This window comes from Musa acuminata, chromosome BXJ3-2 (genome assembly GCF_036884655.1).
Source record: "Musa acuminata AAA Group cultivar baxijiao chromosome BXJ3-2, Cavendish_Baxijiao_AAA, whole genome shotgun sequence".
NCBI lineage: Eukaryota > Viridiplantae > Streptophyta > Magnoliopsida > Zingiberales > Musaceae > Musa > Musa acuminata.
The window spans coordinates 34,434,212-34,460,227 of record NC_088350.1 but is presented as its reverse complement, the minus strand read 5'-3'; the positions used below and the strand labels follow the sequence as shown (position 1 = coordinate 34,460,227).

Genomic DNA, 26,016 nt, shown 5'->3' with positions numbered 1-26,016 from the left:
CCAGAGCTGGCAACCCCTCGCGCCGGGGAAACCCGAATGAAGGTAGTAGTACTTCTTTGCACGCTTCGGCCAATATTGGATGCTGCAGTTGGTTCCCAAGTAGAAGCCGAAGTCGCCGAGACTACGCGGAGCCAAGAGGTACTGTCCTGGCTCGTTGAACAACGCGTCCACGGAAACCACCGGGCGAAGGAGAAGGCAGAAGGCGAAACAGTAGAGGAGGGGAAGGAAGAAGATAGATGCCATTGACATGCAGTGTACTGGCAGTGGTTCTTTGGTGTTCTTGGTTGCAACCGTGCTGGTCACTCATGACAGCTTTATACATGAATGACTCGCAAAAATGATCGAAGAGGGTAAACAAAGATGAAAAGGAGAGACCTAAGAACTGTGATGTAGTGATGACAGAGTTCAATTACTCCTGTAAACCATGTCTGCATCCATGCTGCACGGTAATATTATTCATGTCCCATGTAGGCGTAGCTTTTTATGGATTAAGCATCTGAGAACAAGCGACCTTCGATCAATAATAACTATTATGAATCACACATACGATAACTATTATCTTGCATCATATCGAACGTACAACACTGTCATCTAATGCCATGTCGCCACATCTTTGTCCGGTTTAACGAGCACATACTATAGCAAACACAAAAGCTAATCATCGTATTGTCTCAGATTGCCCGGCTGCATATATACTGTACACATATCATCATCGAATAGTGCTCTTGTTCATGATGTTTCGAAGTAAAAGCCATGGAAGCTAGGGAGGTCGTACATGAAGTTAGAATCCAAGAACTACGAGGATATGGTATCGACATTGTCTGCATGCGTGTGGAAGGAAAGATAGGATAGGGAGATTCCTAATTAGCAATAGATCGTATCAGTTTGTCCCTCATCTACGTATTTTACATGGTTTAAGCATCTGTCATGAAATGTCACACATACGTGAGTACTACTGGGTTGCATCAAAGTGTTCGCACAACACTATGGTCAGTACGTGAGCAATTTAATGCTATATGTCGCCACCTTTTTGTCCAAGTTTAATGATCACACAACGTTATGAACACTTGAGGTTGAGAAGTCGTACGTGCTATTTGCTTACCCATGCAAACAACAACCTGTCTGACAAACGGACCGGTCAAAATTAGATTGATGCATGTGGCAATAATTGAGGAGTCTCGTACAAATGTACACGTCAGACGCAGAAAACTTGATGCCACATGCTGACAAGGCTTCCGATCATGCAAACTCTGCGTAGGGTAAGCTCTATATTGCGTTCCATCTTGTCGTCTCAACCGTCCGTTTGATTCGATGATGAAGAGAGGATGAAATCAACGGGCCTCGATGGACCCTGTGTGGTCACGTTACCCAAACGAGGCTATATATAGAGAGTAAGGCATCGAGGGAGCGAGCAAGCGAGCTTTTATGGCAGCTGCTCCCGGGCGTACGATGAACTCCTTTCTGCTCCTCTACCTCTTCTTCTTCTTCTTCTTCTTCTCCCTCGAGACCCTGACAGTTCTCGCTGACGACGACGTTGCTCTCTTCTCTCACCTCGAGTCCAGCATCCTCAAGCAGGGTGACAGCCTGGCCAACAATGGCTCCACCTTGACCTTGCAGGTCGACTGTGACCTTGTCCTGAGGGACACCAACAACATGATCATATGGAACTCCGGCAGCGTCGCCCGAGCCATCGACTGCATATTTTGGATCAACAGGTACGGCGTGGCCGTCGTCAGCGACACCGAAGGCATTCCCTTGTGGACAACCGGCAGCCCGGCGCGTCGGGGGAGCTACGCCCTCCTCCTCCGCCCCGACGGCACGCTCCGCATCTACGGCCCCTCGCTGTGGAGCTTCAAATCCATAGCCAACAGCAGCGGCAGCGACGGCACGGTCTCCAACCACCGGCTCGCGTCATCGTCCTTTGACAGCTCGGGCTACATCATGTACTCGTCGGACGACTTCATCTACAGGCCCACCGGCGGGGCGCTGCTTAAGAACGGCAACTACACCTTGGTGCTGGAGACTACGTGCACCATGCACATCCGCGGGGCCAGCGAGGTGGAAGCCGCATCCTCCAGGGAGGAGCGACGGGGTCTGCAGGCCACTGCTCCCACCTGCAAGGCGCAACTGTCGTCCGACGGGGAACTGACCGCCTACAGGCTGCTCTTCCCCGAGGAGGGTAGCCTTCAAGACGTGTGGCTACGAACCTGGGGATCCGACTTCACAAAAAAGACGCCGGAGTCTATCGCCGCCCTCGTCGACGGCGGCTCCGCCGGGGAGCTTCTCATATACCCCATGAAGCAGACGCTGGCATGAGACCCCTGAACCAGCTGCATGCATGCGTGCATGCTTGTATACGTATAGCTGCGCGCTTGTCGTTCATCGTCTTCTTCCTCTGTGTTCGGTGTGCTGTAATCTGCTGCTATGTCGGCTGTTCTCCTGCAGGTGACATAAACAACAGGAGGAGGCCAATTCTGTGTCAGTAACTACTTAAACTATGTGCTTCATTATGTTACATTGCTGCAATGAATTCGTACCATATAATCTTATTTCTCTATCTATAATTCTTTCCCCGAAAAAGAGGAAGAAATTTCAATTACATCAAACATTGATTCCAAAATGCACTTTATTCACAGGAAAAATAGGTCACCAAAATATTCATTTTGTTGGTTCCCATGTCCATCAATCAAACAAAAACAGAAAAAAAAGATAAAACAAATTGCAAATGCATAGAAAAATCACTCATTATCCTCCAATATATCATATCTACATGAGAGGCAAAGTCATGCAACCACATCCTGCTGCAAAAACCAAGCAGGTGCTGTCTCAGATGAAGGTGTTCAACACAAAAAAAAGGGTTCTCCTTCAGGTTCCAAGGTGGAGAGATGAACACTGCAGTCAGCCAACTCCATGGTGGTGCTGAGATCTCTTGAACAATGTTGAGTTGGCTTGATGATCATGGAGACATGCACAATCTGGTGAAGGGAAGGAGTAGACTGACTGACTGCTCTTCCTGAGCACCATCCCCTTCCTTTCACTCTCATCAAGCATCGCCTCCAAATGTCCTCTGAAAGCCTTCCAACTGCAGTGAATCGAACATCAATGGTTCACATTCATGGACTTCAGCAATAACTAGCAAGAAGAACAGGAATACACGATGCAGGAGCACCTGATGTTGGTGTCCTGAAACAACACGGCTAGCTTTGGCTTGTTTGGCTTGATGGTCTTGGCATGGCCGCCATAGAGAAAGCGCCGGTGGCCCATCATGAAGTGTGGGAAATTGCCACCTTGAGTGGTCACGAAAACTTCACTGTGAAGGCAAACGGAGTAGTCGAGAGCAGCCATTCTTGACGAGTAGTTCTGCATCGGAATTTTGTGCTATGATTATCGCAGTTCAATTGGGAATGGCACCGTATAAGGAAGGCATTAGAAGCCTTTAATGTACCTGAAATGGAGCAAGCTCCTCAGAGGTAGCAAGAGATTCTTTTGTTTGAAGGAGAGGAAATAGTTGGAGCAGAGGAGCTAAATGTGTTTCCTCCTTGTAGAGTTTCCCAGATGCCAAATAAATAGGAGTGTCATTGCTGAAACCCATACCCCTTAACATCATCCCCGCCTATCCTGACAGGGGAGAAGACAACTAGTTATAGATCTTAGTAGCATGTAAGTTTCAGCAGGCAACAGATTGAACAGAGTTTTCAGGGTAAATTATAATGTTTTGGGACAGATCGGGGTAGATCTAACAATAACAATTACATGAAAAATATCCTGGAAATGCATATTAAGGAAGAAATCTTATTCGTGTGCCAAATGAAACATCGAGATAAGATTTTATGACCTCTTGAAACCTACTATATCGGCTTCAGCCCTACCAAAAAATTAAAGCAAAACAGTAAAGTACTCATTTATGTGTCATCGAGCATACATAAGTAAAAATGATTATGTATGCGTAGCTTTGTAAGTTATATACAACAATCAAAAGGAGTTGCATATTTGTCATGGAGTATCATGATCTAGAATGATTATGTTTTAAAAACTTTTTAAAATTTTACCTCCAAAAAAAACTTGAACCGAAGATGATTATGTCACCAAATCGAAACAGTCGAGATATATAGCTTTGTGAGGTACCTCCAAAGGTGTCAAGGGGCATTTTCCTTGCATTCGGTTTAGGTCTGGTCTCAAACAATGACCTCGGAGTTTAAACTTCTCCTTCCAACCTCTTTGGCGAGCAGAATCCATTTCTACTTTTTCGGACATCCCTCCATCATAAATGCAGCATGAAAAGGCCACCATGTCCTGCAATTGAAGGAACATGGAATAAAATCACGGACTAGCTTAACACATAGAATGACCTCACTGGTTCAGAATTCGATACCTCCTCGAAGCGAAGGTGGATTGAGACATACTTCCCACCAGACAATGAGCTCTTCTCAACCATACGGCCGGCCAACTTCTTTGCCATTGCTGCTATTGGGAGAGAAAACCTTAGTGCCTTGTAATTAGCTAAACACCGAAGTCTCTGCATATCTGATGGAACTTCATTTGACAGTCTATTTGCAAATGGACTTATGCGAATAACCCTGCAAAATCCTTGAGACATCAGTTTATATTATGTGTACTATGAAAAAAATATACATAATCTCTGTGCCATAAGATCCTGAAGGTCTCCTTTATACAATACCAAAATAAACCAGACAGGTTGAATGCGGCACTAACAGGATAGACTTATAGAATCTTGCCACAGTAACAAGCACAAGAATTACACTGAAGATGGCACTGACAGAAACCAGAAACTCGCAGTTTCCTTGTGGAATGTCAACAAGCCTTCTACCTGCATGTAGTCTAATATACAGCACGAAATCAATCATAAGTTGAAAACATGGTTTGGTTTTTCCTGAAATATGGATTTTTTCTGCTGATGCCTCCTTAATGAACAAGAAATTATCATTTTCCTTGTTTTATATATAAGATAATTTTATCAATATAAAGCATTGATGGAGTTACTACTTGACTACGCACATTAAAAGGAGAACACCCAATGGAGGCAAAGTTCATAGCAAAAAAGAAAATTATACTCTAGATAAGGCAGAAGCAGTGAAACATACCCATGCTCCCGTAACAACGGTACTGCAACATCAGAATAATAACTGCTTGATGCCCAAGCTTTTACTTTCAAGTTTGGTACGTTGCTGATATCGTAACCAAATCTTCCCATAACCATCTCAGGTATATCCCTCACTACTATCACATGGCCTTCAAGCGTGTTTATAAAATGATCTTCATCGTAGATATCTTTGAATTCACTGTAAAGAGGATAAGAAAATCTTCAAATTTATTTCAGAGGTTGAACATCATGAACAAGCATCTTCAATTATACAAGTTCCAGAATCAAAATCACATCCTAATATGGAACGAATTAAACTCCAGAAGAGTCTTTCCAGAAAGCAGTAGACACTGAATTACATATACATACAACTCATTATCATCTAATCTAGACAAGTAAAATCAATTTTTTTAGCAGATATTTAATAATCTTCAAATGACAATTTCCAACGACAATATCTCAAAATCACTTGTCTGTTTTACATTTCTGAAAATATGGTTCCAGCCACCCAAACCTATTAGATGCAGAAAAATAGACCTATCCAAGTAGATATTCAAGAGATTGGTCACAAGTACTTTCTTCTATATGACCATAAACTAACTCATAACAGTACACACAAAGTGAATCGAAATTAACATCTCTAACAAACTACAGTATGGCGACAGAGAACAAAGACAGTACTGCATACATAAAGGCCAACAGAAGATTACTTCTGAAAGAAAATAAGTAGAAAATTGTCAACTTATTTAGATCAAGTAAACCAATGACAGCAGAGAATGCTTCTTGTCTCAAATTGAAGGCTTAAGCAAAGACTATCTGTTTACTTGCCTTGGATCCATCCAGATGTTGTGAAGATGGAAGTTTGGGATCACGAGGACAGCATTAAGAAGCCCAGCCAGTGCGACCGCATTACATATCTGACATCCAGAAGTCATATATTAAGTATTAACCAGAAGATGAGATGTATTTGCAGAGCAAGGCAGATGAAACCGCAACATTCCTCTACTTTGTATAGCTAACGGCATTAAGATGAACTAAATACCGAGGAACGTTGCTGATTAAGACCACCATTTGCATCAACTATCAGGTAACCAAATGGTTCAGTTGATCCTGTAGATTAAAAGTAAAAATTAGTGCATCATAAAAGAAAATTTTCTCATCAAAGCTTCTACACCAGTGAACAAATATAATCTTGATTCTTGAGTTTATGTGTATTCTGTGTTCAGGTAATTTTGTATAAAGCAATTGCATTTCATGCTATTATTAATATATGGAATGGTGCTTCTCATGGAAATTGAAATGCATGCAACATGACAAGTTGGAAATACCTTATGGACCACAAGGTCTTGGTTACAGAGTAGGTTCTTCCTAAAAAAGTAAGACCTATTTGTTGACATATATCCGTCCTAGGTCAAATGCTTCAACATGCATTTTCGTCACTCTGGTCATATTTGTCCTTTCAATCGTAACTCCATCACTCAAAGAAATCAAAAGATAAGCTAAACATTTGTTTAGGAAATCATCCACATAACAATAAAAGAACACATTTAACATACTATGTCAGATGATTGTTTATCCTAAATGTTGCAGAAAAAGATAATACTTTAGGATATCTGCAGGTTTCATTAAGAAAAAACTGAAAAATTGTAGAGCACATAAACCCTATGAAGATCACAATGTCCATCACTTTTTTCAATTTCTTGACGTAGTGATATGAATTTTGAATGGTTTAGAAAAAGGTAAGAAATCGTATGCACTGTGAATTGGAATTATTTTTACTTTGATTATGTCATGATTATCACATAATTTTGTAAGGTGGAATAATGGGATGCATGACCTTAAAAATTTTATCAAATTCCAATGGCACATTTTGCTCAAGAAAGGAATTTCTAAGCCTGTTGAGTTAATCAACAAAAATTAGGCACTTATAGAACTTCAACCCACCATCAGTATGAATAAAACCAATGATTTTGTATGGTAATCTATATAAGAACATACGTTGGAAGTAATGAAGAATACGAAGAAGACTATTCAAAGAATGGAGTGTATCCTTTTTTTTCGAGGAAAAAAACCATGAAGGTATGCTGTTTATCAACACATCTGGAACATAGTCAAGATCAAGGATGGGGAGGAACCCTCAAATTCAAGATTTGTAAGCCCTGCTGTGGCAACAGGACCAATTAAAGTCATATCAATAATCATTTCAGCAAGGAAGTCAAACAGAGTCCATAAACAAGCAAAACCAACAACTCGGATTTGATTTATATACCAAACACTTATCATCAATTATCTACCAATCTTTTCGTGGTTTAGTCAAACATATAGCACGTACCGGGGTGTTCCGTTTTATGATTTGCGCAATCCTTCGACTGTTTCAGTTTCCTTCTACTTGTCCAGATTGTGTTCAGCTACAAATGAATAACCACATGTTCTTAGTCAACCATGATGATATATTTAAGGAAAATACATTCATAAAAGAACAAACTTATTTTGGCAAGTCAATGGACCATCACAAAGCAACAGCATAGAATCAAACCATTAAGTGCTGAACATGCAAAAATAAAGGAATTGGCGTGCAGGACATGTTCTTTAAATTATGTTAGTCAACAGAGACACAAAATATAAAATGGTGGTGGTTCAATTAATCCCTCCTGTTAATGTGATGGGTATAAGCTGCAGGAAATGGTCTCAACAAAAACAAAGCTAAGTTGGCTTTTGGACTTCAGACACGTCCACATCAAGCAATGGAAGCTAAACTACCTTTTCATGATGCATAATGATGATATCTGAAACATGGATGCCACTATCTCCTACATGCAATCATGAGGAAAGGGTGTGGTAAACTAAGAACAGCTGTAATAGGAACTAATTTCCTCTGCTGCTCTGCAACATGGAAGGAGAGAAGCCAAAGAAATTACAGGGGGTAGCAATACATGAACAGGATTGCATTAAAGATGACACGGTGACCCTAGTACTGATCAAAGAGAGGAGACGATGCTCACCTGCACAGTGGAGGAATTGACCGACAGCAGGTCCGGCAAGAGCTTCTCGAAGAGCTCCTTGCTCCGGTACACCGACCCGGGGAGAGGCGCGGGCGGCGGCGCCACGGCCGAGAAGATGGAGGTGCAGTACAGTAACCCAAGACCGTAGGAGAGGAGCACGGAGAAGAGGAGGAAGGGGGAGCGGAGCCGGCGAAGGGCCTCGGCAGCCTTGGGGTTCTCGGGGAGGTCGTACCAGGGCCTGCCTCGCGACTCACGGCGGCAATGCCCCTGCGGCGGCCTGGTGGGAAGGTCTTGGACGTGGGTCTTGGCCTTCATGGCTCCGGAGCTGGGTTCAGGCCATTGTATGAAGAGTTAAGAGGAGGTGGTGGTTGAGAGACAGGAGGAGGAGAAGATCACTCCAAGAAAGCGATGAGAGAGACTCTGGTGAGCTTTTAAAAGAGATGAAGAGGACAAAATGAGGTTGTTCAAAGTACAAAGCTTTTGTCTGGGCTCTCCCTCTCCACTTCTAAGCAAAGAGGAGAGAGAAAGGTATCGAGGATGGGATGAGGTTCTTGGTGTTGAGAGAAAGAAGAAGAAGAAGAAGAAGAAGAAGAAGAAGAAGAGAGAAGATGGTGAGCTTTGAAGAGAGATAATGATGGGATGAGGTTGTTCAACTTCAAACTACAAAGCCTGGCTTTGGATGAGTTTGTTTGGGATCTCCTTCTTCACCTCCGAATAAAGAGAGAGACAGAGAGAGAGAGAGAGAGAGAGAGAGGATTCAAAGCCTTTGACTCCTCCAAGTACAGGGGAAGATTTAAGCAAAAATCTTTCTGTGAGTGGGTCAAGCCATGGAGATGACATTGTAGGATCTTTTCTCTAACTACATTGGTATTTGCATATATTAATGATAGGATATAAGATTATATTTTTTCTATATTTAATAAAAATTATAACAAGATAGGAAACTTCAGATGTAAATTGAGATGATAGATGATATCATGGCATTTCTTCCTTGTGGTGATCCCATTTCACTAAATTGCACTTCTCTAAGAATTAAAATTATTAGTTCAACATCAACCCTTAATTGCTTTTCTTGGGATTCTCATAATTATTTGAACATTAATTAGAGATGATGATTGGAATAGATGAAGTTCTTCAAGCAGTGTCAACTTCCATTAGTAGCTCACAGAACAGTGCATTGAAGAGTGTCATACACCCAGTTAGGTGTAGCATCCATGCATGCTTACCCCCCACATCTGACACCTCCAATCAACCCACACATTTAGAAATGGCAGATAAAGCTGAGCCAGCAGAACCCCACAAGAGCTCAGAGGCTGTGAATTCCAAGGTTGCCATGAGCTGTTTGAAGGATTGCATCTCACTGAGTTGGAGCTCCTCAACAGAAGTAAGTAACTTCTCTTCTGCAATGTAAATCGCATAATGAGTGTCACAACTATGTCCAATAACATAATTGATTCATTACTTTGTTAGACCTTAATCACATCATAAAAAGATTTCAAGTCAATTTAATGATGGTATATCCACTCTATTCCTATGAACTAATTCAATTGTTTTCTATGTGTTGTGTTGTATGAACATATGAACATCTAAGTTTGGCCCTGTATGAACATATGAACATCTAAGTTTGGCCCTGTATGCACAACATATGAACATCTAAGTTTGGCCCAGTATGCACAAATGATAATAATATACTCTCTTTTTTATTGTTTGATAATTGGTGAGGAAAGAAATCGTTAATGTCTTGATCAATCCAATGTAGTTTGGCCCTGTATGCACAAAATTTTTTGAGATACCTTCAAGATAAAAGACATTAGTATCAATATGAGTTGTCAAAAATAAGTATTGAAGATAAATTTTTATATTTAATCATAAATAAGTATAATATTATATAGAATATTCTACGATGAGATAGTTGTAATCATTTTCAATAATTTCTCCTTAACCTCTTATTCACATGGGTGACAAAACAAAGGAAGGACAATCCATAATTGTCTATCTTGAACCTTTGCTTACATCGGTGAACAGGTAGGTGGTGACCTTTGTTTTTTTCTTCTATCATAGATATCATATCATGATTACGTATCGTGTGACTTGACGATGTATTCTTAATCAATAATATATTATTAATATGTAGTTCAGTTATTCAATTATATTTATATTTTTATTATATATATATATACATTTTAGAATTCATATTATTTTAAAATTACTTTTATTTATTTTCCATTAAAAAGGATGAGGACATAACTTGCGAGGATAATGTTACGGGACTCGAAATGTGTTACCCTAAACTTCTCATTCCTCGTTGGATGTGGGACCCACAAGTGCGCTAGTGGGACCAGCCATGGGTTTTAGGAGTTGCCCCAGGACCACCCTGCCCTGCCTTCCAAGCACACGCGGACGGTTCCTGTTCCGCCTCGAAGCGATCCGGAGCTTCGACTCTCGCGACCAGTTCCTCGGTGTCTGCGGCGGTGGTGGCAGAGCCCGCGCAACGGGAGGGTGGTGGTGTGCGTGTCCTCCCATGCTTGCTACCTTCCATCCCCTGTTCGAATGGTTGGTTCTCTGTTGTGATCAATGACGAATATTGCCCTGCTCTCTTCTTTCAACTGTTTATAGCTTGAATGGTTTGGTTGATTTGGTAGCTGATCTGATTAGGGTTTCCGAGCACTTCTTTTCGCCCCTTTCTTGTGGCTTCCTTTCATTAACGATCGATTTCTTTGGTGTAGTTTTTCGTTTCGGGATTAATGGAACGAAATGGGTGGATGCCCTGAGAAATTTAGGTTGCACTCGACAATTTGATGCTTGGGAAGTTGAGACCAACTCGATGCAGCGTCGGTAGCATCATCTTGGTGGGTATCTCATGGTTGCACAAGGATCAAATGGGTTGCTAGTCATCGAACTATCGATGCCATTAGATGGCGTCCCGCCTTTGCTTTCTTGTCCAAAAACCTGAGAGGTTTGTTTTGGGGCAGAGGCAACAATGGCGGTAGAACTGTTATGTGTTTGGGCGGAAGGATTGATAACTATTTGATGATTAGGCAATGCTAATATTGCAAATGATGATTGATGTTAGCATTGGATAAATCGTCTCTGGACGATGATATGCGATTATTAGCTCAACCTGTGGTCAGGTCAGGTGCAACTTAACACACACAGTTGAAGATTTGTAGGTGTCGAAAATGGTGCCAATTAAGGCCAATATTGAGAAGCTAATGGCAGAACCTAACTCCTATGACCCCTAGAATGGACATTATTTAATTGGACATAGGTTGAGCTGCCTGAATGCTTAAATGGTTATTTAATGTGATGCTCCTGCCTATTATGACCAGTATGGAATTTTTTTTCAGATCAGGATTTTTTTATGGCTTTTGGGTTGTGAATCATCATCAACTAAGCTGTTGTGTTGCTATAATTATTTAACTCTCTCTCTCTCTCTCTCTCTCTCTCTCTCTCTCTTTTGGATTAGTATACTAATTTAAAGATCGTGCAGAATTTAACTATTATGTCAATTTATTTGCAATTTGGTAATTGGATCGGGTTTTTATGTGAGATACATGTGCACCATATTTGTATAAGAAAATGAACATATTCAATTTGATATGAATACTGAGGCCCATTTGATCTTTGAGAAGTTTTATGTGATATTTGATATCTCATCCTTCGAAAGTTTGCTTGTGACTAGCAATTATATCTTGTTGTTGCTCTTGATCTAAATCTAGTTTTTTTCATCAGGTTAGGTGTCACATGGTTAGTTAAGTGTAAGACCTAGCATGATGTCTTGGTCCTTCTCTTGGCTGAAATCTAGCTTTCATCACGAGATTAGGAGTCACACAATTAGTTAAGGATAAATTGCAGCCAGAGAACTTTCTTTTTCCTTTCTTAGCAAATTTTGTATTTTTGTGTCTATTCTCTGACCCTATAACGAAGAAGATGCTCAACATCTGGTCGTTAGATGAAAAAGATTTCTGATTAGTATTCCAATAAATTAATAGGTAAACTCAATGTCTGCAAAATTATCTGAGAGGTTTTCAAGTGCTTAAAGTTCTATCATGAATTATATCCTTTAGGTTTACAGTAATTCATGACATCTAAGGTTTACCTAGAAATTTAAATGCTTAATTACATGTTATCATAACTATGAGCATGATCGTTACAAAAGGCAACAAAATTACAAAATATCTTCTGTGTGATAATCAAGGTTTGCCGTACCGGACTGTACCGCCCGGTACGGGCGGTACGTACCGGTCCGACAGGCCAGCGGTACGCGGACCGCCTCGTACCGTACCGAGCACTGTAGCAATGTACAGTAACACTGTAGCAGTGTACAGTGCTCGGTACACGTGAGTGTACCGCTCGGTACACCTGGGTGTACCGAGCGGTATACCGTACCGTACCGATACCGAGCCCAGGTCGAAACGCCGGTACGGTACGGTACGACGAACCTTGGTGATAATGCCCAATTATTAGGTTGAATCATCTGTTTGATTTGGTGAAGCCTAATGAATTTTCTATTCCTTTTTTCTGTTATATAACTTCTGCCTAATTTGGTGAAGCCTCTAGAATCTTCTAATCCCATTTTTGATATATAATTTCTTGATACATCTTTGTCTTTTTGTAATATAAGTTGGCACTTCTATGTAAAGTATTCTTTAATAGTTACTTAAAATCAAAGTAATGACTACAACAACAACAAAATTGTAAGTCTCAACTATTTGGGGTTGGCTACATGGATCTTTTGTCGTAATTAAGATATGTAAAAAATTATATGTTTAATTAAGTTCAGAGTATTTAAATTTTTATTTATAGTTTCTATTAAGGTCTTTTTAGGTCTTCCTCTACACTACATTAATTATTTCATCTCTTTTGACTATCATATATGGGGGTCTCTAAGCTCATACTCATACTATCTTAAATGATTTTTCTCATCTTATCTTCTATCGAAGCGATGCCTAGTTGTTCACGTATAAAAGTATTTTTTTTCATATCTTACTTAGTAACTCTACACATCTATTTCAACATTCTCATCTCGATAGCACAAACTTTTTGTATATGATGTTTCTTAATTGCCCAACACTCAGATCCATAAAGTATTGTTAGTCTCACAATTGTCTTATAAAATTTTAATTTTAATTTAAAAGGTATCTAATAATCACACTAGACTTCTAACGAATGTCATCATCTTAATTACCTTGTTTTTACTTTGAATAATATCTTTATCAATCTTTCCATCTTATTGAATAGTTGATCCAAGATACCTAATACTTTTACTTAAAAGAACTTCTTGTCCATCCAACTTAACTATATTCTCCTGTTTATTCCTAGAATTATTAAAATTATATCTCATATATTCAGTCTTAGTCTTACTTAATCTAAAATATTTAGTTTCCAGGGATTGCCTCCATAGCTCAAGTTTAAATTCAATATAATGACTCAAAATATTGAAGAAAGAGTTGTCCTTTAATTAGAAAAAAAAGGATTTCGAAGTAAAGATGGAGAATATTTATTTGAAAATTGTTTAATCCAATTGCATGGTGTGGATAGTAGGCAACTACCGTAACTTTAATATTTCTTTCTCAATCTTGGAAAAAATAACATGATGCTTCGGGGACTTTGTTGCATATGCTAGTGGAATTCAATGAAAGGACTGAGTTTCTTCTGTAGCTTGCAGTGTTTAACTTGTATTCATCATTAGTCATGTTGTGTGAACTGATGCCCAAATTTGCTTAATTTTACATTGTTAGGGTGCATCATACATGTAATTTCCGCCAGGTGTGAAAAAGTTTACTTGTAAATCTAGAGGGTTCCTGAAGTTTAACAAAATTAGGTTCCTGTTTATGCTTTGCAACACTAGACATTTAGGCAAACATCCTCATCCTAGTTGGACCAGTGACAGGCAGTCTGAACGATTGTTATCATTACAGTAAGTCTATATGATATTCCAGTTACAAAGCAGTTATGTAAGATATGAAAAAGACAGATTTTATTCATTAATTGGCTGCAAGAACTTGAAATGTTCATTAACTATTTGGAAACTGTGTTTAGTGGTGTATTACAGTAGTTTCTAAGGAACCATTGTGGAGATCAGTCGTACGCTTCTAGCAGTAAGTCTCCCTTATCTGTCTGAAGCTGCATACCTTGGTTGCTGCATGGAGTGCAAAACTGGATGAGTGAAGCATGATGTACTGGATGGTCTCTTTGTTTATATGCTTGCTCTGGTACTTTGCTAGCAGATCTGTAAGCAAAAACAAAAACACAAGGATCACGGTTCTCACATGTATTCATCTTTGGTAGCATACCAGATCCGTCTGAGAATTTCCATTTTTAGTATGATAACTGGCTATTAATCATTCCTGGCCAAACCAAATCGCAGATGTGATCTCAAGTAGAGATTGGAAATGCCTCTTGTGGCCCAGGAAGCTGGTACAATGAACAGAGAGATTGAGTTGCTCATAACCATACATACAGGTAAGAGTTCTAACCTTTCATTTGTTCTTGTGGCTGGCTTTAACATATGAGATTTAGTTTAAATTCTTAACGTATGCTACATATTTGACAGGAGTCCTGAGGAAACAACCTATGCGTTCTCCTCTGGTTACACAAAACTCATCTGGGAGGCATCACAATTTTTGAAGTTGCCATGACACCAACTCAGATGACGCCAGAATTTTGAGTTCTGTAAGTTTGCCAAGAGTCATTATAGTTTGTTTAACTCATGCAAGTAGAGACTCTGTTTCTATAAATCGAATCTGATCGAATGAGCAGTGTTTATCTGATGATTCGTACAATCCAACCGAGGATAGTACGGATCGCGACCTTTTGTCTTGACCATCGTAGCATTATGAGATCATCAATTTTGTATCTTAGATTTACTTCATCGAGCGGAGCAAGCCGATTTACTCTGGTATGGATCGTCAGAATTGATAGATGTTAAATTCATTGGTTTGAAGAAATCAGATTCGTTCTTGCTGAATCGTAAAGACACATTCTGACTAAAATGTGAAGTCAATCTTGGTTAGAATCACAACTTGTTGCAAGCCTTAGTGATAGCAAACTATTAGATTTGGCTGGCAATTATACGAAACTGTGTCGGGCATGCTCGAGAAAAGTCCCCCTAATGCATAAGTGTCACGGGCGGTAAGAGGATTTGGAGGGTTCCAGAAATTGAAAGCAATATTGGTGTTGTCCTTGTAAAGGGATATATGAGACATTTTATAATGGTCTTTGGTAATGGAAAAAAAAAGTGGGAATTAATTTGTAGCGATAAAAGTATCTAAAACAGTGAATATATTAGGTTAATGTTGTCATGCACTTTGATAAGTCGTTTGAGTATCGTGTTGGGCTAACAAGGCATCTGAGTTGATATCCAACGGTCGATAATATTGCATTCTCCCTAATAACAAATGATCATGATATTCTAAGGGAAAGTATGGGTCCATGATCAATCCCACCACCATTGTAGCCTTATCAAAATTGTATTTCATCAAGCATGTCAAATCATAACTTTATTAGCAATCAACTCTACAATCGATTATTAGAATCAATATGTATTCAAATAATTAAAAAGCTCTTCTTAATTATATTTCCAAAATGATTGAAATGATGGTTCCATCACATCAAACACGTGAGCTCGAATCTTTCTTAATTATTTCCCAATCATCACACTAGTCCGACTTGAAACCGATCTCATTTATGTTTAAATTAGACGTAAAAATCGAATACTAAAAGAGAGCATTGTGTGTGAATCACGTTGTTGTTGTTGTTGACCCTCGTTGTTCACATTAATTTGTGCATGTGGTATTACGGTGACACGACGATCCTAAGTCATATGAATGATACTTTTCTTTTTCAAAAGTGTCGAGAGGATCATTGATCCTCACAGTCATATGAACGACACTCTTCTTTTCCAAAAGTGTCAAGGGGATCATCAATGATAAAAACTAAAATTATATACTCGATCATAAATTTCTTTATATTTCCTCTTGTATAATTTTTTTAAAAAAATTATTATTTTTCATCGTCTCTATGTCTAATAGGAAAACACTCATGAATGATTAGATATATATAGTGTTTATAAAATAATCAAATTATAATTTGATTATTTTTTTCCTTGATGGTGAAGACCATTATATACTCGAATATATTTTTCTCCAAGGACACCAATTTTGGGAATTCAAAAATATTTATCAACAAACATCATGTACGTCATATGACTTGATATAAAACAATTAATGATGAAAATTATATATATATATATATATGTTTTTGGTAAGCAATGCTGGTTTACTTAGTGCTTTATAAATTTATGTGTGTTTGTGGAAAAGAAAACAAGAGGCCACCCTCATGATACAATCATATATCATCATGTCATCTAACTTTTTTTGTCTTGATGGGGCCAAATGATCCTCCAATGCCCTTCCATCAATTATTTATTATCGAATAATAATAGGGCATTGCCGAGCAGGCGAGAAGAGCCAGTGGGCGATCAATAATTGTGTTCGACACCCATCCACCTAACTTCCCTCGTTGACTTGCTCTTTGTTGGTTCCCAATGTTCCTCCTCTCGCCTTCGATCCAACACGAGCTCTTCACCAAACATTTATATTGGATGATCATCAAACCGTTCCTAATTTATTTTCTTCATCATTTTATCCCATCCAATCAATCGACTTAAGACCCAAAGCCACTTTTTTTTGAAGTGATCTCAAAGCCACCTTTTACGATCAAAAAGTTTGTGTCAGTTGACGTTGATGGCATTATGATTTGGCTCAGCATGCAATGATCACCAAATACTTCCTTTGTGTCTCACACAGTATGAACTGAACATGCCATGGCATGCACTGTAAAGTTCATTAATTTCCATTACTTGCATGTAATGAATTCTATATAAAACTTTTGCCATAAATCTGTTTTTAATTTATCAGACTGTTTTCTTTGCTTTTTTAATGCATATTAAAAGAATAAATAAATAAATATATATATATATATATATATATATAATATAATATGATAATGGGAGCTTACAGCGTCTTTCCATGGCGGAGAAAGACGCGGGTCTCTAACTGTTGTTCACCGTCGATGGCTATAAATGAACAAGGCAGGTTCGATCCTGAGACCTGTGCCCGGAACAATCTCTCTCGCTGCCCCGGCATTGATGGCTTACAACCTCCTCTTCCTCCTCTCCTGCATCGCCTTCGTCTCCTCGTCATCGCACGCCTACGTCTACCCTCCTCTCGTGGAGGGCCTCTCCTTCACCTTCTACAAGTCCACCTGCCCCGACCTGGAGTTCATCGTCAGGAGCTACCTCGAGCAGCTGTTCCAGAGCGACATCAGCGTCGCCTCCGGCTTGCTGCGCCTCCACTTCCACGACTGCTTCGTTCAGGTCGAGGAGGAGCAGGAGGGAGAGGTCCCGCGTCTCGCATGAGTACTGTTTGATAGAATTCTTAAGAGGCGAGTGAACTGTGTGCAGGGCTGTGATGGGTCGATACTGCTCGATGGGTCGTTCAGTGGGCCGGACGAGAAGGACGCTACGCCCAACTTGACGCTCCGCCCGGCGGCCTTCAAAGCCATCAACGAGCTCCAGACGCTTATCACCCAAGCTTGCGGCCCGGTCGTCTCCTGCGCCGATATCACTGCGCTCGCCGCCCGCGACTCCGTTCGTTTGGTATCGACCAACAGATTTGGAGTCTTCACCTAAATTAAATAGGACATTATGAGATTAAATTCTAAATTATTTAAGAGTCTATATATAAATAAAGACATAACCTATAGAGGGATTATAGGATTTTTTATGTTATCTAATTGATAATATTTTCACTACCCTAATTTATTTTTTTAATTATATTTCTTGAGAATAATTAATTCTTAAAAATTGATATTAAGTTCTTATTAGAAATGCAAGGCTCTGATCACAAGTTGAATGTCAATCTAAAAGATATTCATAAATGGATTTATAAATCTAATTATATCCTCAAGAGTTATATTCAGATAAATTTATAAATCATACATGTGATTAAATAATACTGATAAAGGGACTATAAGATTTTCATGTTTCTAATCAATAAAATTTTCTTTTATTCATCAGTCTAATTTTGAAAATATTTTCGTTATATTTTTTAATAAGATGACAAAATATAGTTAATTTTTAACCAATGATATCAGAATAATTATTACTAAATTATAATGCCTTAGTCCGAGTATATAATTCCTAATCTTCATAAGTTTTCTTGTGACAAATGTAAGCTCTCAACGAATACAATTAACTAAATCAATTAAATCATAAATTGATAAATATATTTATAAACTTTAATTAAGACTATTATTAGAATCATATTATTTAAAAAATAAAATATTCAAATTATTCTTCTAAGTATGTTTGTATATATATATATATAATTCTTGTGTTGTCTTCAACTTATTCCGATCTGTTCTTCGTGTAGTCCGGCGGCCCGAACTACAAGGTTGCTCTCGGCCGGCGCGATGGCCTGAGCTACGCGACGGAGGAGGCTGTCCTTAGTTTTCTCCCTTCTCCTACCTCCAACGTAACCGCTCTCATCGACGTCTTCACCGAGCTCGACCTGACCACCAAAGACCTCGTCACCCTCTCCGGCGCCCACACCATCGGCATCGCCCACTGCTCCTCCTTCGAGAACCGTCTCTTCCCCACCCAGGACTCCACCCTGGACCCGATCTTCGCCGAAAACCTCTACCTCACCTGCCCCGTCATCAACATCAGCAGCACCACCGTCATCGACATCCGCACGCCCAACACCTTCGACAACAAGTACTACGTCGACCTCCTCCACCGGGAGGGCCTGTTCACCTCGGACCAGGGCCTCTACGAAGACTTCCGGACGAAGCCCTTCGTCATCATCTTCGCCCTCTGCCAGCACATGTTCTTCGAGAACTTCGTGTACTCCATGACCAAGATGGGCCAGCTCAGCGTGCTCACCGGCAGCCAAGGCGAGATCCGCCGGAACTGCTCGGCGCTGAACTCGAACCTCTCGTGGTATGCGGTCGATGGCGACGGCCACGACGGCAAGGGTGTTCTAGGATAATACGTGTGTGTGTGTGTGTGTTTGCATATAAGGTGTTTGCTTAAATGGCGGAGAGAGGGGAAGGGCAATAAGGACGCTTGTGGCGGTGCTTTCATGGGCATCCAGTTTGTGGCTCATCTGCTTTGTGGTTTGACGCACTTTGGATAGGGAAACGTAGTGTGTTTGTATTCTTTCTGTCCAACTGAAGTGGTATGGGGGCTCCAATCATGTCTCCATAAGCTCACACGGACTTGATGTGACGAGATCAATGCTAAGGTCAGAGCTGAAGAGATCGAGATGATAAGATCTTGCATCCACCAAATCACAAGCAGCAGATCAAATATAGAAATAAGAAAAAGAAGAAAAATATTTTAGGTTAGACTTCCAATATTAAGTAACCATTGTCAATAGCAATGCATTCTTACTTAACACAGCAATAGCTTTTGGAGCACTCATTATAAAAGATGTCTTGTACCAATATCTATTTATTGTATAATATAAAATATTTTAATATAATTAAGCTTCTTTTTTTTTCCTTTCAAAATATTATGCATATTTATGGGACATGTACTTACCAAACCAACAACATCATTGAACCCACCATGGAGCACTAACTTCAATAAGCAAAGCCAAAATCTTCTTCAAGCTTTATTGAAGTTGGAGCCATGCATTGAATCCTGATGGTCTACTTTGCCCATAAAGCTGCTGTTTTTGGCTAATCATTTCCTTTGTTGCTAATGTTGGTCAAGTGGTCAAAAGAAGAAGGTGAGCTTCATGTTTGCTTGTGTGCTCCAAAGTGAGTTCCTCTTCTTTCTTCCTCCCATGTCCTCTCAATGAGGCAAAAATATATGCTTAGCTTGAAGGGCATTAATTTTCATGTGTTTGATTGCCAAGAAGGAAGGAAGCATGCATATAATATGTTTGATTGGTGACTTTATTGTTTGTATTTATAATTGTAATTAAACTGAAGAATATAGGAGGAGGCAACCCATTAAAAAAAAAAAGGAAAAGTGCATTTAATTCTAATTTTAATTGGCAACTTAAATTATAAAAACAAATGTTTTAAGAAGCAATTACAAGTGTTTTTTTTTTAATGTCTATACATATGATTGCCAATATATAAAAAGTTTTTATTATTATCATCATCATCATCATTGTTGTATAAAATAACATTGCAAAGTGGCTCATTTAGACACAATCAAATGCTTGTAAGTGAACTACTCCTCATTGTAGAAGACTTGCATGGGGTCCACTTTGGTTTATATAGAAAATTCTAGATTAGAACAACAACTCAATCAAAGGAGTTAAGGTTAGACACATCCCTTCCCAAACTTCCAAGTCAAAATAGATCAGCTAGATTGTTGACTTTTCTAAGGATCAACCCTTAATGGATTTGCTATCCTTGGCTGGTCCTTATCACTCTACCAATGTATACCCTGAAATGCCTATAAATGAAGGTAGATCGAACTCACGAAGGCAGCTTGTGCTACTTCGATGGCTGCTGCGTCTGCTTCTTCACCGACTGCACTACTGCTGCTTCTACTCTCTTGCATTGCCTTCCTCTGTTCCTCTTCAGAAGCCTATGACTACCCACCACTAGCGGATGGCCTCTCCTTCGACTTCTACGACGCCACCTGCCCCTTGGTGGAGCACCTGGTGAGGTTCTACCTCGAGCAAGCCTTCGGAAACGACACCGGCCTCGCCGCCGGCCTGCTCCGAGTTCACTTCCATGACTGCTTCGTTCAGGTACCATGAACGAGCATCCATCCTCAGCCAACAGAGTGTTGGATCGAGCTCTGATGGCGGGACGTGCTTCCTGTGCAGGGCTGCGACGGGTCGATTTTGCTGGACGGATCAGCAGGCGGGCCGAGCGAGAAGGACGCACCGCCCAACCTCACCCTCCGGCCGGCTGCCTTCAAGGCTATCAACGAGCTACAAGCTCTAATCACCGCCGCTTGCAGTAACGTCGTGTCCTGTGCTGATATCGCCGCCCTCGCCGCTCGCGACTCTGTCTATTTGGTATGCTTCCTGTATGTCTAACTTATCTCTCCGATGCCTTCGCACAAAGATCACAACCTCGAATCCACGTGTGGTTGTCGTCGTTGCAGTCGGGTGGACCGGACTACGAGGTTCCTCTGGGCCGGCGAGATGGGCTGAGCTACGCGACGATGGAAGCAGTCCTCAGCTTCATCCCTCCCCCCACATCCAACGTCACCGACCTCATCGACTTATTCGGCAAGCTCGACCTCGACGCCTACGACCTCGTCTCCCTGTCCGGTGCCCACACCATCGGCATCGCCCACTGCGCCTCCTTCGAGAACCGCCTCTTCCCCGCCCAGGACCCGACCCTGGACCAAACCTTCGCCGAGAACCTGTACCTGACCTGCCCCGTCGCCAACACGTCCAACACCACCGTGCTCGACGTCCGATCGCCCGACGCCTTCGACAACGAGTACTACATGGATCTGTTTAACAGGCAGGGACTGTTCACCTCCGACCAGGGCCTGTACACTGACGCCAGGACGCAGCCCACCGTCACAGGGTTTGCTGTCGACCAGTCATTGTTCTTTGAGAAGTTCGTGTACTCCATGACGAAGATGGGCCAGCTGAGTGTGTTGACAGGCGACCAAGGTGAGATCCGGAAGAACTGCTCTGCCATCAACGCAGTGGACGACTTCTTGTGGTCTGTGGTGGATGGCGACGGCGGGGAGAGCAAGCTGTTGTAAGTGTTGCTCGGCATGTGGGCGAGAGATAGATAGATACAGTAAGACATATATATATAGATATAGATGTGCTCGAGGAGTGTCTCGTTCGATAGTAAATGTATTCCGTATAATATGATGATCCCCGGTGGTATCGCATAGTGAAGCCACAGATAGATATCCATATAAGATCTGTATTTGATACAGGATATGTCCGGTAACTATTGACTAATGGCTGACATGATATATCTGATAATTATTGACTAGATTTCATATGTCCACTTTGAGGTAAGGACTTATTTATCTCATAGCATAATGTTTGTTTTGATATTTCGACTAATGCAATCTACATTCAAATGGTTAAGTTACACTTTGGTTGTTTTCTTGTCTTAGGTGGATACATTAGGAATCCAAATACTTTATATTGAGTGGACATGTCATGTGCAAAGAGATCGTTCGGAATGTGTCAAGTGCTTCAGATGCATCATTTTTATTGGTGGTGTCGTCGGAAACAACTTTGAGCCGTGGCCTCGGGGTCGACGTGGCTCGGTTCGTGTCCGGACGACGGGGATCTCCCGGGGCGTCCCTCGAGCCCGCGGGGTCGGTCCGGTGCGATGGTCCGATCGGGACGGGGTCGCTGTGTCCTCCAGGCATGAACTCCTCGTCCGCGCGTCCGGCGGGGACCCTCGGCTTCGCACCTGCACAAAGGTCGGGTCGGAAAGCTCGACCCGACCCCTCAGACGATCAAGTTAGCAGATGTGGAGGGGGTTTCAGAAGAAGAAGTGTTTGTGTGTGTGTCTCGCCCTCCCCCCTCTCTTTGATGAACGAGAGGGTATTTATAGGGAAGCTTACTGTTGTTTGATGTGCTCACCTGCAGGAGGCAGGCTGATAGCGTCTGACATGGGTGTTGGCGTGGTGTGAAGAACCACGTCTGAGTAGGCGTTAATGCGCCTCGACCGGTGTTCCGGTTCGGTTGACCGAGTACAGTCACGCCGATCGAGGCACGAGACGTCGGCTGACGTCAGTCGAGTCTTATCATAATTACTATCCTCATCAGGTGGATAGTGCAAATATAAAATAGATGCCTTATAGCATGTTGGGTGCCTCCAATGCTCTCTTGTCCTGGGCGGATGCATCACGTTCAAAGGGGATGCTTAAGGTATGTCAATCACTTTGGATGTTTTTGATCTTAGGCAGATGCATCATTTATAAAGGGGGATACCTTGGGGTGTTTCGAATGCTTCAAATATTTCTCTATCATAGGCAAATACATCATGTATAAATGAGATGTTTTGGGGTGCATCACATACTTTAGATACTTTTTTGTATTTGCTTATCTCTATATTGCTTCTTAATGTTTACATTTTGTTTTCTTTGATACGAGAACTTCAACTGTTATATGTTATTGTAGCCTATGGAGTAGTTTAGAAAACATCATTAGAGGCTTCCTGGATAGCACTAAAAGAATCACGATGAATGTTATCACATTTAAGAATCAACTACTTGCTGGGTCTTATTGTTGAACCTCGTTGTATAGTCAGCTATATATTAGTCCATGATAACAGCTAAGATTTCCTATGATAGCTGCCTAGATTTCTCCGAGAGAAAATATCGTTGTTTTAATGAGAAAAATTCTCTCTCCTTGTGTGTATAAATAGAGAGTATCATGTCAAACACAGATGTCTTTTTTCGTTTCATTCTTATTCTTAATCATCCTCACATTGTCCGGTGTGAACAATTCCTTAGAACAACAATTAATCCCCTGTTAGCTCATTTCTAACTCACAATGAGCAAGACAAGCAAGATGCCTATCTTACAAAAGCCACTGAACTCATCTATGAGCATCTACCTTACAAAAGCAAAGTGAGAACCTTCTTTAAGCTTTATGAAAGATTGGAGACAGCATGGGGAAGAACTTTAACAAGGTGCTTACCTTTGATTTGGACTGTCATCATTTGCCCAATAAGCTGATGTCTTCAGTGGATTTCTCATGTTTAACCCCAAGACATTGTCTCAACTCCAAATGGATTTATAATCAAACAAATAACACAACATGGAGATCATATACCTAATCTGTTTGTATGCATGCATGAAGAGAATCAAACCATGGTCTTGATTGATGAAACCAAGTTCATCATCTCTTGATGTCTTAAGATCTTTACCAGTCAGTATATATAAGTAAGGGTAGCTAAAGCCTGTGACCATAACAAGCTCTCTTGCCGATGGCTGCTTCTCTACTTCTCTTGCTGGTCTCTTGCATTGCCTTCCTCTCTTCTTCCTCGGAAGCCTATGATTACCCTCCTCTGGTGAATGGCCTCTCCTTCGACTTCTACAAGTCGAGTTGCCCCAGCCTCAAGTCCATCGTCAGGAAGCACCTGAAGCAAGCCTTCAAGAACGACGTCGGCCTCGCTGCCGGCCTTCTCCGACTCCACTTCCATGACTGCTTCGTTCAGGTACCCAACTTCATATACTCATACCTCACAAGCAGCTTCTTGGAGCGAGTTCGAACGATGGATGTCGTTCGGTGCAGGGCTGCGATGGATCGATACTGCTCGACGGGTCGGCTGGTGGACCGAGCGAGAAGGACGCGCCGCCCAACTTGACTCTCCGGCCGGCGGCCTTTGAAGCCATCAATGACCTCCAGGCTCTCATCACCAAGGCCTGCGGGCAGGTCGTCTCGTGCGCCGACATCGCCGCTCTCGCCGCCCGCTACTCCGTTCACTTGGTATCGATCTCCTTCCTCCTCCATCATCTCACAAGAACTACTCCATGGCTAGAATGCATGAAGATTGAACCGAGTTCATGCAAGTTTCAGTCCGGTGGCCCAAAATACAAGGTTCCTGTCGGCCGGCGCGACGGGCTGAGCTTCGCGACCCGGGACGACGTCCTCAGCTCCCTTCCTGGCCCCACATTCAACGTCACCGACCTCCTCGACGCCTTCGGCAAGCTGGACCTCGACGCGGACGACCTCGTCTCCCTCTCCGGCGGCCACACCATCGGCATCGGCCACTGCACCTCCTTCGAGAACCGGCTCTTCCCCTCCCAGGACTCGACCCTGGACCAGACCTTCGCCGACAACCTATACCTCACCTGCCCCGTCGCCAACACCACCAACACCACCGTGCTCGACGTTCGATCGCCAGACACCTTCGACAACAAGTACTACGTGGATCTGTTGAACAGGCAGGGGCTGTTCACGTCCGACCAAGACCTGTACACCGACTCCAGGACGCAGCCCACCGTCAAGAGATTCGCTGCCAAGCAGTCCTTGTTCTTCAAGAAGTTCGTCTTCTCAATCACTAAGATGGGCCAGCTGAGCGTGCTGACTGGCAACCAAGGCGAGATCCGAAGTAACTGCTCCGCGATCAACTCAGGCAACAAGCTCCGGTCATCAATGGCGGATGTTGAGGGTGGAAGTAATGCCTTCTAAGTAGATGTATGCGGCCAGATGTAGCATTAGGGAAATTGGCTATCACTTCTGATCACCCAAAAGCTTGTATCTCGTTTGTGTTCGGTACAACTGCTGAGGTTTTGCGAACACCGTCATTGCTGTATTTGGATTGCAGGAAGATATATCTACAGCTTCAATCTCATATGAGTTCACTGAGGTCTCCTAATATTGCTGTCATTACGCAATATAACACTGTATCTCCTGATCTTAGTTTTCCAGGGACATGATCAAATTAAAAGAAAGAAAAGAACAGGAAGAGCTTTTTTGCTGCTGCATTGGGTACAAAGCCAGGATTTCTATTGGCAACTGCAACGACAGTGTGTTGAGGCAAACGTGGACTAACGGGACGAAGGCCAAGAATAATCTTATTTTTTAGAAAATAAAAAATATTTTAAGATAATAAAGTAAAAAAGGAGTGTTCTCTTGGAAAAAGTGGAAACTTGGGTTTCCGGGGGGAGGGGTTGGATATGCGCTTACAAAATCATATCTTAAATATTTTACATTTAGATTTTTCACATCAAAAATATTGTTTGATACCAAACTAAATATTGTCGAGGCTAATTACATATTATCTCTTATAGCTAGTTATCTTTAGTATCTCAATCCTTATAATTTAAAAAGTTATATTAACATTCCTATACTTACGAAAGTGAAACATTTAGATTCATTTACCCTAATGTCGTTAGTTTTATTAATAAATACATGAAAATAAAAAGCAAAGAAGATA

The 26,016-nt window shown here is 41.3% G+C and overlaps 5 protein-coding genes and 1 long non-coding RNA gene across 6 annotated transcripts; 5 read left to right on the top strand and 1 right to left on the bottom strand.

Moving 5' to 3' along the window:
- The first annotated feature begins 1,413 nt into the window (after positions 1 to 1,413).
- On the top strand, positions 1,414 to 2,515 carry LOC135630925 (mannose-specific lectin 2-like). The gene has a single exon (XM_065138238.1). It carries the CDS (start codon positions 1,426 to 1,428, stop codon positions 2,314 to 2,316), a length of 891 nt encoding a protein of 296 aa, XP_064994310.1. The 5' UTR covers positions 1,414 to 1,425; the 3' UTR covers positions 2,317 to 2,515.
- Positions 2,516 to 2,756: 241 nt separating this feature from the next.
- Positions 2,757 to 8,667, bottom strand: LOC135630924 (O-fucosyltransferase 10-like). Its single transcript, XM_065138236.1, has 10 exons — positions 8,104 to 8,667; positions 7,434 to 7,509; positions 6,144 to 6,211; positions 5,930 to 6,018; positions 5,103 to 5,300; positions 4,373 to 4,577; positions 4,126 to 4,293; positions 3,446 to 3,613; positions 3,170 to 3,360; positions 2,757 to 3,082 (listed from the first exon to the last, which is right to left on the bottom strand). Exons 1-10 carry the CDS (start codon positions 8,416 to 8,418, stop codon positions 2,899 to 2,901), a joined length of 1,662 nt encoding a protein of 553 aa, XP_064994308.1. The 5' UTR covers positions 8,419 to 8,667; the 3' UTR covers positions 2,757 to 2,898.
- Positions 8,668 to 10,497: 1,830 nt separating this feature from the next.
- Positions 10,498 to 14,977, top strand: LOC135631427 (uncharacterized). The gene is made up of 3 exons (XR_010494388.1): positions 10,498 to 10,656; positions 14,474 to 14,568; positions 14,660 to 14,977. It is a non-coding gene; the product is annotated as an uncharacterized LOC135631427 (long non-coding RNA).
- Positions 14,978 to 17,194: 2,217 nt separating this feature from the next.
- On the top strand, positions 17,195 to 19,331 carry LOC135631285 (cationic peroxidase SPC4-like). Its single transcript, XM_065138828.1, has 3 exons — positions 17,195 to 17,482; positions 17,570 to 17,764; positions 18,540 to 19,331. The coding sequence occupies exons 1-3, from the start codon at positions 17,255 to 17,257 to the stop codon at positions 19,155 to 19,157; spliced, it is 1,041 nt and encodes a 346-aa protein (XP_064994900.1). The 5' UTR covers positions 17,195 to 17,254; the 3' UTR covers positions 19,158 to 19,331.
- A 1,246-nt stretch (positions 19,332 to 20,577) lies between these two features.
- Positions 20,578 to 22,072, top strand: LOC135630908 (cationic peroxidase SPC4-like). Its single transcript, XM_065138207.1, has 3 exons — positions 20,578 to 20,882; positions 20,961 to 21,155; positions 21,245 to 22,072. Exons 1-3 carry the CDS (start codon positions 20,631 to 20,633, stop codon positions 21,860 to 21,862), a joined length of 1,065 nt encoding a protein of 354 aa, XP_064994279.1. The 5' UTR covers positions 20,578 to 20,630; the 3' UTR covers positions 21,863 to 22,072.
- A 1,877-nt stretch (positions 22,073 to 23,949) lies between these two features.
- LOC135630843 (cationic peroxidase SPC4-like) lies at positions 23,950 to 25,441 on the top strand. The gene is made up of 3 exons (XM_065138080.1): positions 23,950 to 24,291; positions 24,369 to 24,563; positions 24,654 to 25,441. Exons 1-3 carry the CDS (start codon positions 24,061 to 24,063, stop codon positions 25,266 to 25,268), a joined length of 1,041 nt encoding a protein of 346 aa, XP_064994152.1. The 5' UTR covers positions 23,950 to 24,060; the 3' UTR covers positions 25,269 to 25,441.
- Positions 25,442 to 26,016: the final 575 nt, after the last annotated feature.

What these genes read in the sequence shown, in the direction of transcription:
- LOC135630925 (XM_065138238.1), top strand. Translation starts at nt 1,426, where the DNA reads ATGGCAGCTGCTCCCGGGCGTACGATGAACTCCTTTCTGCTCCTCTAC.
- LOC135630924 (XM_065138236.1), bottom strand. Translation starts at nt 8,418, where the DNA reads ATGAAGGCCAAGACCCACGTCCAAGACCTTCCCACCAGGCCGCCGCAG. An exon ending in TCATAAAACGGAACACCCCG is followed by an intron (nt 6,212 to 7,433) that starts GTACGTGCTATA and finishes TTTAATCTACAG; the next exon opens with GATCAACTGAACCATTTGGT. An exon ending in AGGAGCTTGCTCCATTTCAG is followed by an intron (nt 3,361 to 3,445) that starts GTACATTAAAGG and finishes ATTCCGATGCAG; the next exon opens with AACTACTCGTCAAGAATGGC.
- LOC135630908 (XM_065138207.1), top strand. Translation starts at nt 20,631, where the DNA reads ATGGCTGCTGCGTCTGCTTCTTCACCGACTGCACTACTGCTGCTTCTA. An exon ending in TCCATGACTGCTTCGTTCAG is followed by an intron (nt 20,883 to 20,960) that starts GTACCATGAACG and finishes CTTCCTGTGCAG; the next exon opens with GGCTGCGACGGGTCGATTTT. An exon ending in CTCGCGACTCTGTCTATTTG is followed by an intron (nt 21,156 to 21,244) that starts GTATGCTTCCTG and finishes TCGTCGTTGCAG; the next exon opens with TCGGGTGGACCGGACTACGA.
- LOC135631285 (XM_065138828.1), top strand. Translation starts at nt 17,255, where the DNA reads ATGGCTTACAACCTCCTCTTCCTCCTCTCCTGCATCGCCTTCGTCTCC. An exon ending in TCCACGACTGCTTCGTTCAG is followed by an intron (nt 17,483 to 17,569) that starts GTCGAGGAGGAG and finishes AACTGTGTGCAG; the next exon opens with GGCTGTGATGGGTCGATACT. An exon ending in CCCGCGACTCCGTTCGTTTG is followed by an intron (nt 17,765 to 18,539) that starts GTATCGACCAAC and finishes TTCTTCGTGTAG; the next exon opens with TCCGGCGGCCCGAACTACAA.
- LOC135630843 (XM_065138080.1), top strand. Translation starts at nt 24,061, where the DNA reads ATGGCTGCTTCTCTACTTCTCTTGCTGGTCTCTTGCATTGCCTTCCTC. An exon ending in TCCATGACTGCTTCGTTCAG is followed by an intron (nt 24,292 to 24,368) that starts GTACCCAACTTC and finishes CGTTCGGTGCAG; the next exon opens with GGCTGCGATGGATCGATACT. An exon ending in CCCGCTACTCCGTTCACTTG is followed by an intron (nt 24,564 to 24,653) that starts GTATCGATCTCC and finishes TGCAAGTTTCAG; the next exon opens with TCCGGTGGCCCAAAATACAA.